The 19,787-nt window shown below is 38.5% G+C and overlaps 1 protein-coding gene across 5 annotated transcripts in view; it reads right to left on the minus strand.

The window, feature by feature from the left end:
* rims2b (regulating synaptic membrane exocytosis 2b) overlaps positions 1-19,787 on the minus strand; it is a 141,014-nt gene that overhangs the window by 59,174 nt on the left and 62,053 nt on the right. For all 5 annotated transcript variants that reach the window (XM_073812725.1, XM_073812727.1, XM_073812726.1 and 2 more), the window contains exons 5-8: positions 13,199-14,067; positions 3,254-3,465; positions 1,578-1,697; positions 1,248-1,347 (exon numbers count right to left, since the gene is read on the minus strand). In XM_073812725.1, coding sequence (XP_073668826.1) covers positions 1,248-1,347; positions 1,578-1,697; positions 3,254-3,465; positions 13,199-14,067 — 1,301 coding nt within the window. The remainder of the gene's footprint in view (positions 1-1,247; positions 1,348-1,577; positions 1,698-3,253; positions 3,466-13,198; positions 14,068-19,787) is intronic.

The raw sequence follows: 19,787 nt of genomic DNA on the forward strand, positions 1-19,787 counted from the left end.
CCCTTGTCAGGAAACAACAGTTACATACCAAACCAAAGACATTTTTATGTGCTACACACAACTATGCAAAAAGGCATATGAATCAACATTGGCATACAGCAGATATAACCATGTAAAGCGAACAGTTTAGCACGTGTGCTTAAAAAGTCTAAAATTTTTATGATATTATCCTACACTACACAGGGAATAATATGGATTTTTTCCCCAGAAAACTAGATTCAAGCACTTTCAATGACCTTTATCTATTTATGTATATTTTCAAAACCTTCCCAGGGCCTTGAATTATTTCCCCCAGATTCACAAACTTTCAAGGATTTCAAGGACCCGTGGGATCCCTGTTAACTCTTTCCCCGCCATTGACGAGTTAACTCGTCAATTAAAGAGAAAACTCTTCCCTGCCAATGACGAGTTTTTCTGCCAATCCATATTTCCACTACTATCCACAAGAAGGTGCTTTCACCCAACTTATAAAAACAACCCATCAGGTCAAAGAGTTCAAACTCCGTTTATGTTTTAATTGGTATGAATCAGATTTCTATCAAAAGTCTTTCACAAAAACGTAGTTATCTCAGCTTTTTGCTCAAAATTTGGTATTTTTGAAGAAACCTACCCATATTTGAGAGGTGATAAAAAGAGAACAAATGAAGGTAAGATGAAATGTTTTTTGTTTGTTTAAAGGCAGAGGGTCTGTTCTTTCATTTGATATATTGTATGTTTATATATTTAAAGAAGAACATTTTCTGGAAGGCATTAAACTTTTGTCAAAATCATAAAAAATGCTTTCGCTGGCTGGCAACTTTTTTTAAAAACACGGGCGGGGAAAGAATTAATAACTATTCTTTATATACAGTACACAAAATTCATTAAATCTAAAAATTGTACTGTATTACACAGTAAAGTATCATCTATGACCAGATACCATCCTTCATAAGTCTTTGATTGAAATGCTTACTTAGAAAGCAGGTCATCATGTGCACAAATCTTATAAACGTTATCATTTTGAAATCTAGATTTAAGTTACATCTTTGAGGCCATGCTTGTGTACTCCCTCGCATATACCTTTTCACAATTCTGCACTGTAGCAAAGCAGCTTTACAGTAAATACATATTAGTACAGAAGAGCACATGGTATAACTGCAAAAATACCATGCAAAAAAAAGCAGCTATGTTCATAGCATTAAATGAAAGCATTGATTTCTAACAGCAGCACAAATCAGAAAGTGTTTATTTGCCTTGGATATGCTTACCTGGTCGAAGATGACCGACAGTATCTGCTAGACTTCCTTTCTTCACCTTTGTGATGAAAGCACACAATCTCCCAGACTCTGTCATCTTCCCCCCCACCACCTGCAATAGACAAACTGTTTACAACATGCTTAACAGTAAATGTAATGTAATGTAATATTGAGGCTTTAACACAAAGTTGAAACTTAGGTTGAAGAACTTTTTTAGGTGAATTTAGGCTTTATTTAGAGCATTTGAGATAAGAGAGCAGTGGACAAAATTCAGTTCACAATATGTTGAGTCATTTGCATGACTGAACTTTTACATGATGGTCTCTTATCAGACATTGTTACCTTAAGGCCAAGCAGTGCGCCAGTGTCTCTGGGCACTGTGCCATCTTTCATCCGTTTGTTTAGTACTATCCGTCCTATTAGGCGCTCTCCATCTTTGGACTGTTGCCATGTCACCGGGTGCTACAGGGTCAAAGTGACAATATACCTCTGGATTTAATACAAGCATCAAAACTGCACATTATGCACGCACACATGCAACAGCTATATGAAAATAAAGGGAAAGGTGAACTCCTGTTTGCTGTAAAGACACAAACCGCCCCTACTGTCATTTAATGAATGTCAGTTGAGATGAAAAATTGAAATGAAATTTAGCCGTTACGCACCAAAAAACAGGCAGGAACGAACGAACCTTGGAATGTATCGTGACTGGCCAATCAGAATCAAGCATTAAGAGAGCCGTGTAATAAATAATCATAACAAATTTTTAAGCACACTTAAGTTTATAACATGTAGAGTTTTTAAAGTAGTAGTACACTGAATTTTTGCCATCTGGTTGACAGCCAATCTGGACAGCCTGTTTGTGTTTCAGGGTAGATAGAAAATCATAATGGCTGTATAAAAGACAGGTTTTTCATTTTTGGATGAACTAACCCTTTAATTCAATTTTAAAGTGAAAAGGATTGATGGCATTTAATTGGAGGGGTCGGTTTGTGTGTTCAACAAGATGAGACACAATGCACAGGACAAGGTGAGAGATTTCAAGCGCAGCATTCTGTGGACAGTGAGCTAGATCAGTGGATCTCATCGGGTGGTTCACAAACAAAAAAATGTTTCATGACAGGGTCAGCTGTTATTATACATGTCAAAATATTAAAATGCATCCTACTGTAAAATATTTACAGTAGCATATAACCGCCTTTTCAACCTTTAAAATAGAGGCAAAAATGTCCCATTTTGTTATTTGTTGCTGGTGTGAAATTTGTGAATTTTATTACGAATTTATCTGTCACGTGGTTGAAGCTAGTCCCATCTTTGAAAACCTTGAACAAAAAAAACATTAAATATGTGTTCACTTAAACCCAGAATAATGGTATTTGTACCATAAACATTTTTGATGTCAGAAATATCTGTGATGTACCTGTAGAGAACCACTGAGCTTGATCAAACCGTTCATAAATGAGAAATGCAAATTAAAAGGGCTCTTGCATCCTCAAGCAGTACGTATGACGCACGCTACTCACTGCGAAAGACGTAGTGAACAGACAACAAAAACAACAGGCAGGGTAGGACAGGACAGCATGAAGAATGGCACAATGAAAAGGGGAAAAGAAAAACAACGGCTTAGTGTAAGACTGATTCCCACACTAGTCTATCTCTGTTTTAAAAGCTGAGACTAAAGGACTGCGTGGAAAAGTCATGTCAGGAAATCCCAGAAGGGGGAAAAGTGTAGAAAGGTGACCAAGTGAGGAAAACAGCTTTGCAATCAGAATGGAGCGTCTGGCCGAATCGAGAAGCATGCAGGAGGACATGTAGCAAACAGTGGCGGGAAGTTTATCATTCACTTTTTTCATAGTGTTAGAACTTTGCAGTCAGAGAAAGTGTAGCAAAGCCGATATGAGGGTTGGATTAGAGTAGAAAACCCTCGAGGGGCAGAAACAATGCGAAAGTGTCGAGCAGGTCAGCCGTGAGCTCACAGGAAGCAAGAAACAGGCGGCAGGGAGTCTGAGTCTCAGTACCTTGTCGCTATGGCTATGCTCCTCGTTTAGCGTGGTGCTACTGCACGTGTCAACCCCTGAATCTTTCACCTGGGGCTCGCACCACTCGGCGTCCTCCTCGTGGCAACGGTCCCAAAATCGCACCACTGCCCTTTGCCTCTCGGACGGGGCATAATTGGCGTCCGAAAAATATGTCTGCTCAATTGTTTTTCTTTTTCCCCTTTGAATGTGGCCTACAAGTTATGGATGATATAAAAAAGGAGGAGAAAAAACATGCAGAGGTGAATTAAACGAGGAGAAATGGGGCAAGAGAGTCACAGGCCTCACCATAGAGATTGAGGAGGCTTCGCTGTGCCATGACGCATGGTCCCACCAGTGACCATCCATATCTCCTGAGGATGGCATAGATGATTCATTTACAACAATACTTCTAATATTCTGCTTTTTACATCTAAATCAACATAATGCATCATGTAAAATCTTAATTGATATTATCTCCAACGTCACTCACTTATATTAGAAAGGTTTGAAAAATAGAGCCATTCTAAAGAATAAAGAAGTTGAATGACATGAGATAGGATTTAAGTTGTAACAACTTACAAATGATTTAAGTTAAGAATGTAGAGAATCAAACTACAATCATATGCTTACACTGTAAAAAATACTTTGCTGATCTAAACTTTGCTGAGTAAAGATCAAAACAGTACTAAAGTCAACTTTCTAAATACTGGTCATTGCCCATGAATGATCAATGAATTATACCTTAAACCATCTGACTTGGTGATGAGAGATTCGCTATTATGTATTTACTGCTATTAAGTGACTCAACTTAAAGTCTTCAAAATAGGTGAAAATCATGCAGACTTAGATTAGGGGGGCGTGTACGCCAAAATGTTTAAACCAGCGGCCAGAGTATGATTTCATTTGTTCCCAATGGAAGTGTCACACTTTTCAAAAAACGGCAGCAGCTGGTGAAAAATGTTCAACTTCAGGGGAAACGCTCAGCTCGTCAATGTCACTTTTTCAAGTGGAGGGGTGGGACAAATATTACAACAACCAACCAGGCACATCGTTCAACGACTGATAAACAAAGCTGAAGTATAGCAGCCAAAGCGCTTAGCTAAAAAAAAATGTGCCCACAGACCTGCCGTTTTCAGCTGTGTTTAAATGCTTTGGTTTACACGCCCCCTAAAAGAGGCAACCAAGCAATTATTAGGGACCAGAGTATCCTAGACATATGTGACCTGCGCTGTCTAAATGAGTCGGAATGAACACAGTCTAATTTTGAGCTACTGGCAAAATAAAAGAAAAAATTTGAATCTGAGTAAAAAAAATTAAATACATTAAAGGTGGGGCGCATGATCTGAAAGACAATGTTGATTTTTGCAATTACCTAAACAAACACGCCCCTAACCTAATTAGGGCTGTCACGATTATGAAATTAATTTCTTTAAATTCTGTTTTTGAATGGCTCTGCAATGTATTGCGTTACACTGTCAGTTAAGGAGCGGCATCTGATACATTCTCGTTTATACAGGCACTGCAGCTCCCCCTTGTGTTTTTTAGAGAGATGTGCAATCATTGCGGTGATCTGAAATTATTGCGATGATGTCAAACAATCGCGATGAGACGATTATTTCAGCATTGTGACAGCTCTAACCCCAATAGAATCTGGACCTTCTTTTAAAAGACCCGCCCCACACATACGTAACCCAGGCAACAATGTCAGTTAGTAGACACGCCACTTACTGCTGATTGGCTACAAGTGTGTTTTGATACTCTGCCTGACTCCCTTTTCCAAAGTGTTTTTTTTAAAAATCATGCACCCCGCCTTTAAGCCCATCTAAAATGATCTTTACTTGTACGTTTTCTGAGAGGTGTACTTTCTAAAACATTCAAGGATGCGTTTCCATTGAAAGCAAAGCACTTGTGTGTCTGACGTTTTAGTTTTGGTGCCGAAATGAGAAAAAAAATGCAGGACTTGTTTGATGATAAATGAGCTATTAAGAGAGATAAAGTGTGGGACCTGATTGATGATAAAATAATTATTAAGAGCGATAAGACATGAAAACAAGCTTGCTCGCTTTGATTGACTTTAATTTTATTTTTCTCAACATTGACTTTGCTGACTCTATCAACTTCAAACAGATGTAGCTCTGTTATAGAAAATGTGCAATTAACAATAACTAATTTTTGAAATTGGGCTCATTGCGGGGTCACATATCCAGTCATCACTTATGTTCTAACAACCATACCAATGCACTAATAGTAATAATTGTGCAATAAAATATAGTATACTTTAGTTATGTAATATTATTGAATATTCATCAAAATCCTCTAAAGTTCAGTATATATGATGCTTTTTTAAATATAAAAAATGTATATTGCACATTGAAAATTGTTTATATAAATAAAGATTAATAAAATTATTTTATTTCCCATTCTCCTGAAATTGCAGGTATTTTATGGATAATCCCTCCAATGTACTACTAACGCTAAATAGGAAAGAAAGTGAGTAAAATCTTGAGAAATATAAACTATACAACCTATGTCAGGTCATAATTTGATTAAAAACTTTCAAAATAATTTACTCAAGGGTAACTGCACACAATTAATATGAATCAAGCACATATCAACTTTTGAATTGGGTTATTTTTGTAAATGTAGTTAGTTATTATCATGTGTTATGGACTATGGGGTTTTTCTCCTCCTAGGAGTTTTCCCACAGGGTTTTTCTCCTAGAGCTTTTTTTCATCCCTGGGACAGTCAGCCAACATTTGCTTAACTTAGCACTTTACTATATATGTTAGATTATTACTACATTCGCTTGTACGGTTAATTCTTAGTCTCTGTATTCTACTTCTTATATTATCTATCGATTATTCTGTGTTTTCCCCTACATCTATTCATGTAAAGCTGCTTTGAAACAATTAACAATTGTGAAAAGCGCTATATAAATCAAATTGAATTGAATTGAACCATATGTAAACTACATGCAATATCTTATTCAAGGGAGTACTAAGTAAAAAACAAATAGCAATTTTTATCACACCCGTATTGTTTTCATTCATTAATATTTCTTGCAGATTCCGGAAGGCGTATGAAAACTTACGACCCCAACTATACATGAATAGTTCAGATGCAATTGATTACAAACGATTACAATACAGTAACATAATACAGACATTGTCACACTCTCTTACTTCAACATAACAAATCACAAAGCTTTAGGCTAGATGTGCATCACATTTAAATCACATAATTAAATAATATGTGCAAAATGATTGTGAGTGTTGTGTGACTTTATCACTGTAACAGAAGAAACACTACCACCACTAGATAAAAAGCTGAACTGTGGTTTAGAGCTACCTGCAGAAGTCTTAGGCCACCACCACCAGCTTTGTTGTTTTAGCTAAGTTTTTAGGTCCATCCATATTATTTTCACTCTTTTTATTAAGATACAAACAGAAAATACAGGAAATATGTACAATTAAAAACAAAATATTCAGAACTGAATGTCTTCTTCAGGCATCAGTCAGTCAGTATTTGGTGTGACCTCTCTTGGCACGAAATACATCTTGAGCTTTTTTGAGGAGACTAAAGTCCTGAAATCATTTGATTAGAATTAGAAATTAAAATTTTATTTCATTTAGGTTCAACGGATCTTGCAGTTTCCTGCTATTGCTCAAGTGGAAGGGGAGTTTACCCTAAAAACTTAACACTTTTATACTATTTTTAATACTGCATACAAATTTCCTGTATTTTCTGGTTGTAGCCTAATAAAGACCCTGAGAAATAATTATATATGATCATCATACAATTTCAAAAATAACAAATTTAATGATGACATGATGGCCTAAGACTTCTGCACAGTACTGTATGTCTGATAACATGAAATTATGAGTTTTGTGTATATGTAAAGTAGGTCATTTGTTAGCAGCCAATTCAGTTTAAACTTACAAAGGCAGTATAATAAACTGTAAAAGACACAGTAGCCCACTGTACAACAAATAAATGCCATAAAAGTTGGATAATTATCACCATTTTTACCCCAATTTCCCCGTATGACACCATGTGATGATATCAGCATTCAAAAATGAGCATTGTAAAAGCAAGCTTACTTCAGTGGACATTACTCCTGTCTTAACATACAACATGCCTCACAAACCAGAAGCCTTCAGCATTTTCCAAAGAAGCACCACGCGCAGACCATCCCGGGTGTTTTCAGAAAAGGGATCTGTTCTGTCAAGTCCTAATGTATTGTTGGTAATCCGTCTTTGCTGCACCAAACCTTGGTAAGTTAAACGTCTGCAAGGTTCATTTACTTGATCTCATCCACCAGAACTTCAGTCACATTTGGTTCACCAAAAAGTCTCACCGAAAGATGCCAAACTCGAGTGCCTTGCATTTTTTAGCGCCCTTCCTGTGTATATCCCCCCTCTCTCTCGCGTTCCTTGCATCGAAATGGATTGGAGTTCATGCCTTACAATAATGAGCTTACCGTTATTCTTGTAAGCCAGCTCAAACACCCTTCCCTACATTGGCTTTGACTAGGGGTGCAACGGGTCACAAAACTCACGGTTCGGATCACATTACGGATTTTGAGGCACGGATCGGATCATTTTTCGGATCAGCAAAAAAAAAAGTATGGGAAAATTCTAATAACAAATCAAGAAATTACAAACATTTATAAAAAGAACAAGGTTGCACATTAAGTAAGGTCTAAAATCATTAGTTACAGAAATCAAATGAATAATAACACTGCATTTATTGTATTAATTAAATGTAATTATTATTTTTTTAAAGCTTCAGAAGTGATTTTCTCTTTGTCTTGGGTTGTTTGATTAACATTAATGACACAGACTTAAGGAGGTCAATTGAGCTTACTGTCTCTTTAAGACCAAATGTGCACAGACTGCATCTCTCTGTTTGTGCACTACCGAGTCCCCTTAAACGAGCGCACAGACACAGACAAAGGGTGAATTACAGACGGCGCAGCATTACAGTCGTCCCACATAAAAACGTTACGTTGTTTTTCATTGCTCTATTAGCCAAATGTATTTTAATACACTACAGTATGAGAGAGAGTAGCGCAACTCTCTGAAATGTAAACATCAAGAGTTCTGATCTTTGAAGGATGATTACGTCTTACTCGAGCTGGACCGGACGCATTCAACCGCACGCGTGCGTTTGTGCGTAAAGTAAACTGATCACTTTAGCGCCGTTTTGCAGTTAAACTGTTTAAAATCACTTGAATGTTAACATTTGCAAACCTTTATAACACTTACATATTATAAACTTTCCCTATTTAAATTTGCGTATTAATCCGCGAATCACATGCGAGCCGAACCGTGGGTCGTGATCCGTACGGATCACGGATCAACTGCGATCCGTTGCACCACTAGCTTTGACACACAACAGGCTGCTCCCCAGAGTTTGCAGACCTGACCCCTGATGGCTTGCTCAAGGGTTCCTGGTTGCAGGCATATTGCCGGTGTCCAACCACACAATCCTACATCTTTAGCTATTCTATCTTGCCGGTTTTTCCCGAAAGTTTAGATCTTACAGTATGATATTGTACCTCTCACTCATTTCCGTGCGGGAAACACTCCAAAGCACACTGCAGAAAAATGTTCACAGTTATCCAAAAGGTAGCGGTGCAGTGAAATATCCACTTACCACCATTTTCCCTGGCTTTACACAGAGTGGTGTCTCGGAGCGCGCCTTCGCCGTGTTGTTACTTTGACCAAATCCTTTTCTCTTTTTGCCGGTGGGGGTGGAAATGAGCATTTTAAACCAATCAGATTAGGTTGTCAGTGACTGACTGAAGTATGTACCAATGGTACCCTTTGGAAGAATAAGATCTTGTCAGAGATCAACCTCTTTCCTGTCTATACCAAAAATGTGTGCTGATCTTTTAATTTCAGGAAGAGTTAGTCAATGTTTGATCGATTTGTGGTGGTGTTAGCCCTTAATCCAAGAGCATTTCTCACAAATCTTGTCCATAGTCTTTAAAACATCTGCCCAACTTCAGTCTTCGGTGGAGTGGAGGTCATGATGACACATGCGCTAATGGAATTTCACTTTCTGACATGGGAGTGACCCTCCACCAGCGCCCACTGCTGTCATGCTGCTGGGAGTCCCTGCCTTTATAGTGGATAAACTTCTGGGGAAGTTCTCCGGAGATGGCTCCTGTGCAAAGAGGCTTAACCAATTGAGCTAATTATGACCCTGACAACATCAGAGCTCTTGGGAGGGGCCAGATACATGGGAAATATATGATACAACCTCATGGCAATTCGTGACTATTTTACGAGATGGCCTATTTGATCTGACCTGTTCGCTTTAGAAAGATCTGCCATGTCTTAGTTGCGTTAGGTTTAGGTGTAAGGTTGGGACTTCATTATTGCTGGTCATTTGCCTACTGATTTTGTATAAACATACTTTTTGTATGATTCACATTGTTTAAATTCATACGAATTGGCCAATTTATAAAATACTTATCAATTCTTGTGAGATCAGGCTGAAGTATCTCATACAATGATGGAAAGGCGATGGAAGACAGCAACACTGGCCTTATGTAGAGCTTTAGACTGATAGAATTTGAGGAAAGACCAAAATCTTCAAATCGATTTTTATATTATGTCGAACATATTTTAGACATGGAAAAATCTAATGCTGCGTTTACACCAACCACGTTTCTGGCGTCGAAATTGCGCCTAGTTTGCCGCTTGAACAGTTTGAATGAATTCGTGGTGTAGAGCGAAGTAGACGCGCGAAAAAAGCAAGCATTTGACGCACGTCATAGGCAAAAACCCGCTTCTTGTGGGAGGGGCAAGTGCTATGCGGTTGTCTGTTTGCAAGATGACTGATGTTGATTGTGCATTTATCTACAGAGTTACCGGTTTGTATTTGGTAACCTTACTATAGGGGGAAAATAAATGGCGCGGGTCGATAAAGGTCACATGACTCAAAAGTGAAACGTGTATTACAACTTACAAGGTTGCCCGATGTCCTCACTGACACTCTTCCAAGCGAGGTCCTATTTATTCCTGTCTCCTTTATAGAAATAAGAACTTGTGTTGTATAGCTCCGGGTGACTGCTTACGGACAATATCAAGCGTTGGTTGAATGAGTGACTCCACCACAGCAGCAAGCAGGCTCCTGACTGGTTAACATGGCGCGAAATTCCGCCAAATTTCAAATTTTTCAACTCGGGCGGCAGCCACAAATTCACGTGAACTGCAAAATGCACAAAAAGCATAATTTGCAAAAACAATGCTCAATTGGCGCCTTTCAGCAATTTCGAATGAGGCGGTAACGCGTCTTCCGCGCCGCGCCAAACGCCTCATCCCTGCCGCAGGACCTCCAGACACGCGTCAACGCGTCTTCACATTGACTTAACATTGAAATCACTCGCGCTTCACGCCTCTACCGCGGTTGGTGTAAATGCAGCATAACAGAGCTTTTACCTCCAGTAGATGTATCTAAGGGAACAGATATTAAAGAAGATACTGGATGACTTTCTTTTTGTTTCAACAGCTATGGTGTGATCTCAAATCACTGGAGGTCAGACAGAGAAAGAAACAAAAGAAATCAAACCTTAGTTCATTTCACAGTATCAAATAATCAGATCATTTTAGGTCATGATAACACAAACACTTCAGATGTCCGGTAGCATAAGCTGTATAGAAATACATATTCCTCAGTTTCCTCTTGAACTTTACACAGCTTTCCCATTTACACTATAGCATCTATGTACTACTGTACAGCCCAGCTTACGTTACATAATAAAGCCTTGTATGAATAATGAAACTTGCTGCGTGCTTTAAAATTCAGAGCAAGCAATACACCCTGTGTAATTCTCAACATCAGCGAAGTCTTCTTTAGCTTGAGTACAGTTTTAAATTAAAATATATTATATAAGAAGAGTCTGGTCCAAAATGCAATAAATCCATTTGACTAATTTCGATAAAAATTTCAGCGTTTTCTAAACCAAAAAAGTCACAAGATGAAAACCACTCTTTTTGTTACAAACTTTCACATAGCATCTTTAAGTTATAATAACATTTAAATTTGGTGGCAATGTTTGTTAGTTGATCATTAAGTACAAAATAGATGTTGAAAACTAGGATTCTGTGTGTATTTAAAGAGCAGCCATTATTGTTTACAATGCGTGAAATTGTGCGCTGTGATTTGTTGAGCGGTTTTATTGCATTCTGCCGTTTATCGCGTTTTGGGAAAAAAGGAAGAAAAGAAGACAGAATAACACGGCGGATATCGGATTTTGGGTAAAATTAAGAATTTACTTTTTAATACTGACCTGATTCAATGCTGATTTTGGCGGTAACTAATAATCTGTTTATCGCGTTTTGGAACCAAACTCTTCATATGTACCACATCAGCTTTCAATTATTCCAAGAAAGGCATAACATCATTTTTACAATGTGACCAGACATAAGATCAACTAATCACGCAGTTTGCATTAAGCAACACCTCCTTAACCCTTAAAAATAAAGGTTAAAGCGGCCTGTTGGGCAGGGTGGTTCCATAAATAACCTTTAACATCAATTCTGAACAGAAATTCTGTAGAGGTCTGTACTGACATATTGTGAGCCTTAAATACTATTGTTCCTCCTTCTTATGTAAACCTTGTGCATGCAAAAGACAAACAGACCAATCTCAACATAACACCAACTGTGACTTTACAGTCGAGATGTACACCCCAACATAAAATTGCACATTAAATAAATTACAATGTTGTTACAACAAAGTTGTGACTGCTAAGTTAGCGCTATATGCTAGTTAGCGCTATATGCTAGTTAACACTATATGCTAACGTTTAGGCTGAAGTTCTTCTATTGACATTACAGTTACGTTTTTAAAACCCCACAAACTGATCACTCAAAAACATCCAAACAATCTCCAAACAATTGATTATTCCTCACATTCAATATCTTCGTCTGATACAGGCTCAATAAGGTCTGTTTACACACACACAGAGAGCTACTAAAAGGAGCTGCTCTGAGAAACAGCCAATTAGAGCAGAGCTCAATATTATTATTCATGATTTTTTCAAATAAGGTAATAACAACCCATTTCATTCTAAAGGAAAATCCTAGGGTTGTAAATGGACGTGTAAAACCTTTCTGTATAATTTTTGCACTTATTAAAGCCACATACCTTCTACGTAGATATCAGATAACAATTTATTGTTTCAATGCATTCTTTGGCACCTTTAAAATATTATTTTGGCATCAATGCAAAGTTCCCTTTTATAGAACTTTAATTTTAATAAGTGTCAAGACGCACATTACAGTCTCTCAACTAAAGATCCGCTTCAAGTCCACACTTAAGCCAGAGTCAGCAAAATGACATCACTGTACACAACACAGCCATTATTGTCAACAAGTTCTACTTTGCCAATGCTAGATTTCATAAAAGTTTTCGAACAGAGGAAAAAATATTATAACCAACATAATTTTGGATGTCAAACTGCGAGATTCATTCATCCATCCATTTATTTATTCATTCATTTTACAAATTCTACCAGGCGGTTTCCAAGACAGGGTTTAGATTAATCCAGGACTAGGCCTTAGTTATACAGTATGAGGACATTTAAGAAGTTTTACCTTACAAAAACATTACGGTGTGCATCTTGAGATAAAACAATGACACTGATATATATTAAGATATGTCAGTGCAAACTGTATTCATTTAAACAGCTCTAAAAAGCACTTTAGCCTCAGTCTAGAGTTAAGCCCTGTCTGGGAAACTGCTTATGTGTACATGTTTATGTGTAAATGGGTTTAAATTAAAATTCATATTGCATAACACAACTGGACTTCCAACATGGTGAACCTCACGAATGGGTTACCCACCTTAGAATAAGATTTTAAGTCATCACATAGACTTAAACCAAATGTTTTTTATCAATGCAAGTTGTCAACAAACATCTGCTTTTACCTTTTTCACTGATGGACTCACTTTCCAGCTCCACGTCCTCACAGCTGGTGTACTCAGGCGTGGTGGCCAGCTCCTCCTCTGAGCTACTGAAGATACCCATGGTCCTGAGCTTTCCAATGCGTCTGCTGCGGTGGGGTCTAGGCGGAGGAGGTCGAACCGACTCTGATTGGTCCGAGCTTAGCGAGTCGTTTCGTAGCATGCTATCCATTTTGTTCCTGCGCATGGCTGAGCTAGGATCCAAGTGGTGCTGCTGGGGTATAGGTTTTCTCGACGGATCCCCAATGCCACGCCAACTGTCACCCAGCAGCGGGCTACGATGTGGTGTCGGTGGGCTGTGATTGGACGTGCGATGTACCGGTGAGCTCCTGTCCATTGAGTACGAGCGTTGACTCGGGCCTCCCAAAAGAGGGAGCCGAGACTGCCGACCTCTAGGGCCATGAAGAGGCTCGTCGAATTCCGTATAGGCAAGCGAGGCGTCGCTATGGCGCCGTTCGTGCCGAGCCCGTGATACCTGTGCATGGATGCGCATCTGCTCCTCGTAGGGTTGGGGTTTGACCGGGTAGCGTGCCAAGTTGGGATCGCTGCGATATTGAGCCTGGTACTCCTCCTCACGACGCCTCTGGAGTTCATAGTCATCTAACCGGCCATCCAAACGCTGGCCCTGCGAGTGCCAGCGCCCTCGACTGTCTCGATATCCTCCCACCTCGTCGTACATCCTTGAACTCCTCGGTGATCGGCCAGGGTCCCGTCCGTAGTCGGACGGTGAGCGGGGCATGCCACCTTCAGCCGGGGCATACTGCAATCCTCCTTCCCCCTCCCTTTGGTTATATGCCGCGTTTGGATCCCTGGATGCTGATGGGCTTCTTTTTCTGAGAATGCAGAAAAAAAATGAGGTCATTCTGAGTGGTCAGTACAGCAAGGCTGAGCAAAATAAAGACCTGTAATCAATCACAAATCGACTTATAGCATCTCATTTTGTTCTCAAACTATTTATATTTGGATGTGTCCAACTAAATATTTTTCAAATTGGCTAGATGATGGGTTGTCTAAATGAGTAGTCAAGTAATAACATATAATACGGACAGGTTAACACAGATCACAGATGTTACATAGGACACAATCTTCTGGCCGCAGCACACGCAGAATGGAACTGAATACAGGGGTTTAAGGATCTTTTAACCATAATTAACACATCATCTTAAAAACACAATCCTCATATTTTTGGAAAAGAACAAAATGTGTAAAACGTGGCCCAAGGACATGCATATGAATCTGTTCTGAAACAATTAAAAAAATGTTTTGGTTTTGGAGTCTGTCTTAAAAATACATTGTTGAGGGCAGTGTTTTTATAACAAAAGTAACTAGATATCCAGTGGTCATTTAAAGGCGGGGTGCATGATCTCTGAAAGCCAGTGTTGACATTTGAAATCACCTAAACAAACACTCCCCTATCCCAATGGAATCTGGACCTTCTTTTGATAGACCCACCCTACACAAACTCAAAACCAGGCAACGATGTCGGTTAGTAGACAGGTGCGAGCAAAAGTGTGCCGTTTTGGGGTGTGTCCTTTAAAATGCAAATGAGCCAATGAAATTCAAACACTGATCGAAATGATGGTGGTTTGTTGCATTTGAAACTCAATTGTGCTGTCAAATATTTTTTCTCTCTCTTTCTCTCTTCACTAAATGACAGTGCCGTGGTTGGATAGTGCAGATTAAGGGACGGTATTATTCTAATAAGATATCCTTATGACATCATAAGGAGAGCCAAATTTTTCAATTACCTATTTTTTCCATGCTTGCGGAGAATGGTTTACCAAAACTAAATTACTGGGTTGATCTTTTTGATATTTTCTTGGTTGATAGAAGCACTGGGAACCAAACTATAGTACTTAAACATGAAAAAAGTCAGATTTTCATGCCATGGCCCCTTTAAAGGGAGGAACTTAGATGAAAAGACCTTACTGTTGAGTTGTTAGCATGCAAAAGCATTACACTCTTGTAACCAAATGAAAACCCTCCCTAAATGTAATTTAAATCTATATGTAGATAATCCTACTAATACATAACTAGTTAATAGTTATAAATAATTATAATTAGTTAGTTGTTTGGTCATCACTTAAGCATACATATCAGTACTTCTTTAGGCCAGTGGTTTTAGATTTTAGTTTTCAAGACCGCCTCCCAGAATGTCTCACCAATTTAAGCATCCAATTTAACTCATCAGCTTGTTAATGTGTTAAATAGGGAGAAATGAAAACGTTTTGGAAGATTGAAGCCGCCTTTCCACTGCACACGACATATTCGGAAGCGATTTTCGGAGTTCGCCCGCTAGTGGCAGACGTAATGTAGTTTCAGTTAAATCGTAACATGGTAGAGAAGCTCATTCCAGCGCAAGAGGCTTCATTCTAATATTTACCCTAGTGAAATAAATAAATGAATGCAAATGAATGAAACAATAAACAGATATGCATATATGACAAAGACTGCCAATATTTTTTGTATATAAAAATAATAACATACACATATTAAATTAATAATTTATAACTTATCAGTAATCAAAAGGATTCAAGTATTACTAATAAAGCTAAACAAAAAGGATTAATAATTTTCACCTCACACACAGTTTTTGATTGAAATACACTGAAATAGATCACTTCGGGTCGGCATATCATATGCGGTGTAGTCGCACAAGTTAAAAAAATTTAAACAGATCCAACGCTCAAAACGGATCCGAAAATTACACATCCGCAGATGGTCGGCACTTCACGCAGCCCCTTTGACTCTCCATAGGAAATGAATGACTTCCGGTTTATTGGCCGTTATTTGTCGTGTGCAGTGGAAAGGCGGCCTGAGAATTCATGACACAGACAAAACTGCTCCAAGTTCACTGCCCACAATTTCCAGCCCACTCTGCTTCAGGGTCTTCTTGTCTAAGCAAGCATATGTCAACAAGCACTGCTGGTGTTCGTGGTCTAAAGATTTTTTAATTTGAGGAGCACATAGGGACAGTAAAGATCTCAGAGTGTGGGCTGCTAGTAGGGGTCGATGATTTCAAACCTGTCTTCAATACAGACCTTGGAGCCGTGACTTTGTAGTGGTTAACCTGTAAGGTCAGAGTGTCTGGCTCTGTACAGATTTATGATAAGCTGCGTGTCACATTGAGTTACAAAGACACTCCACTCAAACTCTCAGTATGTCATTTGCCCCAATGTTTATCCTTTGAACAGAATGCAATGGTCTCCAAATAAGCAAATATAATGTAACTGTTTCTCTGCAGCAATAGCAGGGTGGGCTGCGGGTCAACATACTGTATTGCACAAATAGTGTTTTGGGCAACCCCATTTGAGCCATTTCCTGACTTCTGTTCCTCTCTCCTATGCCGAAAATAGAGCTGAATTTTTCTCTAATTTTTTTAAAAAAAGACAAAGTGCTTCCACATGCAGGTGTTTTTAAATGTTCTGCCATTTTCTCACTCCCACTAACTTCTGAGACATTGGCCGAATGACCGTATTTGACAGACAACTGGACAGCGACAACTACAGCAGCAGCGGATGAGGTCATTTGACGCACACAAGAGGGATTTGATGGTAAAAAAAATAACAGATAGTAGAGATTGAAATATCGATACACTATCGTGAAAAAACATCACGGAAGTTAGCTGTATCTATATTTTTGCACAGCCCTATAAAAAAGGGTGTTCATGACTCGCAATGCGCGTGTTCACTATTCACTGGGATGGGTTAAATGCAGAGGCTAAATTTCGAGTATGGGTTATACTTGACAATCACTTTCACTTCATTTGACTTCATAAAAAAAACACCATTCGAAATATTAGCAGAAACTTAGGGTACCTTTACACATCAATGACTGTACCAAAAACTTAGCATTAAAAAAAATACAAATATTACACTGTAATGTGCATGCCAGGCCAGTACTTGGCGCTGCTATATGTAAAGGAACCCTACTCACATGCACACATATGCAAAATGTTGAAAGCATCAAGCAATTGAGTTAAGACAGACAATGAGGTTGGTTTATCACTACAAGTGACTCTGAAAACTTTGTTGGAGAAGCATTAATAAACTTAATATCTTGAGTAGCACAAACACAGTCCTGTACGCCACCATTGTTCTTAAAGCGTAACTAAACCCCTCCTTAGAGCCTGACTCCACCCACTGCAATATTTGAAAAATGCAGGAAAAGTGGGCAGACCCCAACGAAATAGAGGGGACGAACTAAGCTCGCAACAAGTGTGTGGTGAGATCGTAACAAGGGCGTGGTGAGCTTGAACCTGCTTACGTCACGAGTTATTTTTTGGACCCAACATCCAATAGGAAAATTCAACTGCAGTAGCCACCTTTTAACCTGAAGAGGGCAGCACTCAGACGTTTTTACACCATATATTGTAGTATTGAAACACTTTATATCCAAATGTCAAAAAACTTACTAAAATCAATGAACAGCACTAATAAAGCCCCATTCTTACAGATCATTAACTAAAAAAAGTTGGTTTAGGGTTTAGTTACTCTTTAAGGTTATCAAGTACTCGCGTATAGCTGAAGACTGAACACATGTGCATGTCTCACTGTTTTCACAGAATAAATATCGATTATTTTAACTATTACGATTCACACAGCAGAAGCTATAACAATACAAAAATACAAAAAGACCTAGACAATATGAAAATTGCAGCAATCTGTGCTTTTATAATAATTGTAATTTATTGTTGAATGCTGTGAATTACAGAATCTGCATTTACTTGGCTGTATGCGGGCGGTAAGAGATCCATAAAACACAACACACCATGATCATGCAAAACGTCTTTCCCAGAATTGGACTCCACGGTTAATAGATAACTAGTTATCCAACCTTACACAGAAAGTATCACTTACACACTTAAGAATATGTAAACAACATCTACTTGGATTTGTTCTGAGACACAACACTTTTATAGAAGCCACTCGCTCATGACATCACTTGTGACATCACCATACTTTCATTACATTTTAACTGATATAAGTGATGTTATTTCTTGACTTGTGCATGTCATCTCTGCAATACTGTGCTACTGGGTAACTCAAACATAGCTTGCCGACACACAGGTACAGGGGTTTTATAGGAGCATATTTTAAGACCTCAGTTTCTCCTGAGTCTGCATTTGTGTGTGTGTGTGTGCCATTTTATAACCAGAACCGAAACAAACTCTCAGGAAAGATCATTAGAACATTTAGGTACAGTACAATAAAGGCCCGTTTGAACAAAGCTGACACAATGAAAATCATAGTGGAGGCTTAGAATAAGTAGATTCTATAGGATAACAAAACTCATGGTTCATATCACATTACGGTTTTTGAGGCACAGATCGGATCATTTTTCGTTGCACATTAAGTAGTGATGCAACAATACACTTAGTTCACGGTTCAATACATATTTCGGTTCTTGTTCACGGTTTACGGTTCGGTTTCGGTTCTGATGCCTTGGCCTATTAAAGTGTTTTTAATTATTCTATGCTTAGGTAACAGGAACATTGAGATGTTAAGAAGAAAAAAATACTGGTTTTAATTGCAGTCCTCTTTATTTTATGTAAATGAAAAAATCATCTTACATCTAGTGTATTGATACAATAATATAAGATATAATTAAATAAAGACATATAAAAATGATATCCTGTTCAAACTGGGGAACATGTGAATTCATTACATTACATAAATTGGCCATTTTATATACCTGACCTTAGTAAATTAAACATTGTAAATGAAGGCTATACCTTACTGCACTACTGTTAAGTCCAACATCATGCTGTCTGTGTAGAAACCAAAAATGCGTTCCTCAAACAACATTACTGGTGGGATTTATTTTAGCATCATGCGCATTCTCTTCTTGAGTTAAACTTTTTCAACTTGCGCAGAAGACGTGTTTGAGGCAAATAACGCGCGTTTGCATCAATAACAAGCCCAATTTGCGTCATTCGCATTGCCCCACGCGAATTTGCATCTTTACATTGATGTTGTATGTAATCTACACGCGCAAATAATTAATCCACACCTCAGATTTAAAAGTCAGTCGTTCTGCTGCTTTTTGTTGTCGTATTTCTGTTGGGTGTGTGTGCACGCGAATGAAATCTGACACCAGCATTGCAAGCAGAGTTCAAGCAGAGTTAACGCAGGTAGCGCACAGTGACTGGATATCAACTCGCTGTGGCGTTTATAAGAGTGCAGATCACGCGCATGCGCACATTAACAAAAGTGCAGGGAATATAAAACTGACAGATTTGGATGGATAAACCGAAAAAACCGCAATTCACCTGCGCGTATTGGACCGTGGGGGTCGAACCGAACGGTTCAATAATGTATTGAGAATTGTGGCATCCCTTACATTAAGTAAGGTCTAAATTTAATTAGCATTAGATACAGAAATCGAATGTCTTTATTGTACAAATTAAGTATTATTATTTATTTTAAGAGCCACCGAAGTGATTTTCTCTCTGTCTTGGGTTGTTTGATTAATATTAATGACACAGACTTAAGTATAGGTTAATTGAGGTACTGTCTCTTTAAGAGAAGCAAAGACTGGTTTCTGCTTGTAA

The sequence above is a fragment of the Paramisgurnus dabryanus genome, chromosome 19 (assembly GCF_030506205.2).
Source record: "Paramisgurnus dabryanus chromosome 19, PD_genome_1.1, whole genome shotgun sequence".
Taxonomy (NCBI): domain Eukaryota; kingdom Metazoa; phylum Chordata; class Actinopteri; order Cypriniformes; family Cobitidae; genus Paramisgurnus; species Paramisgurnus dabryanus.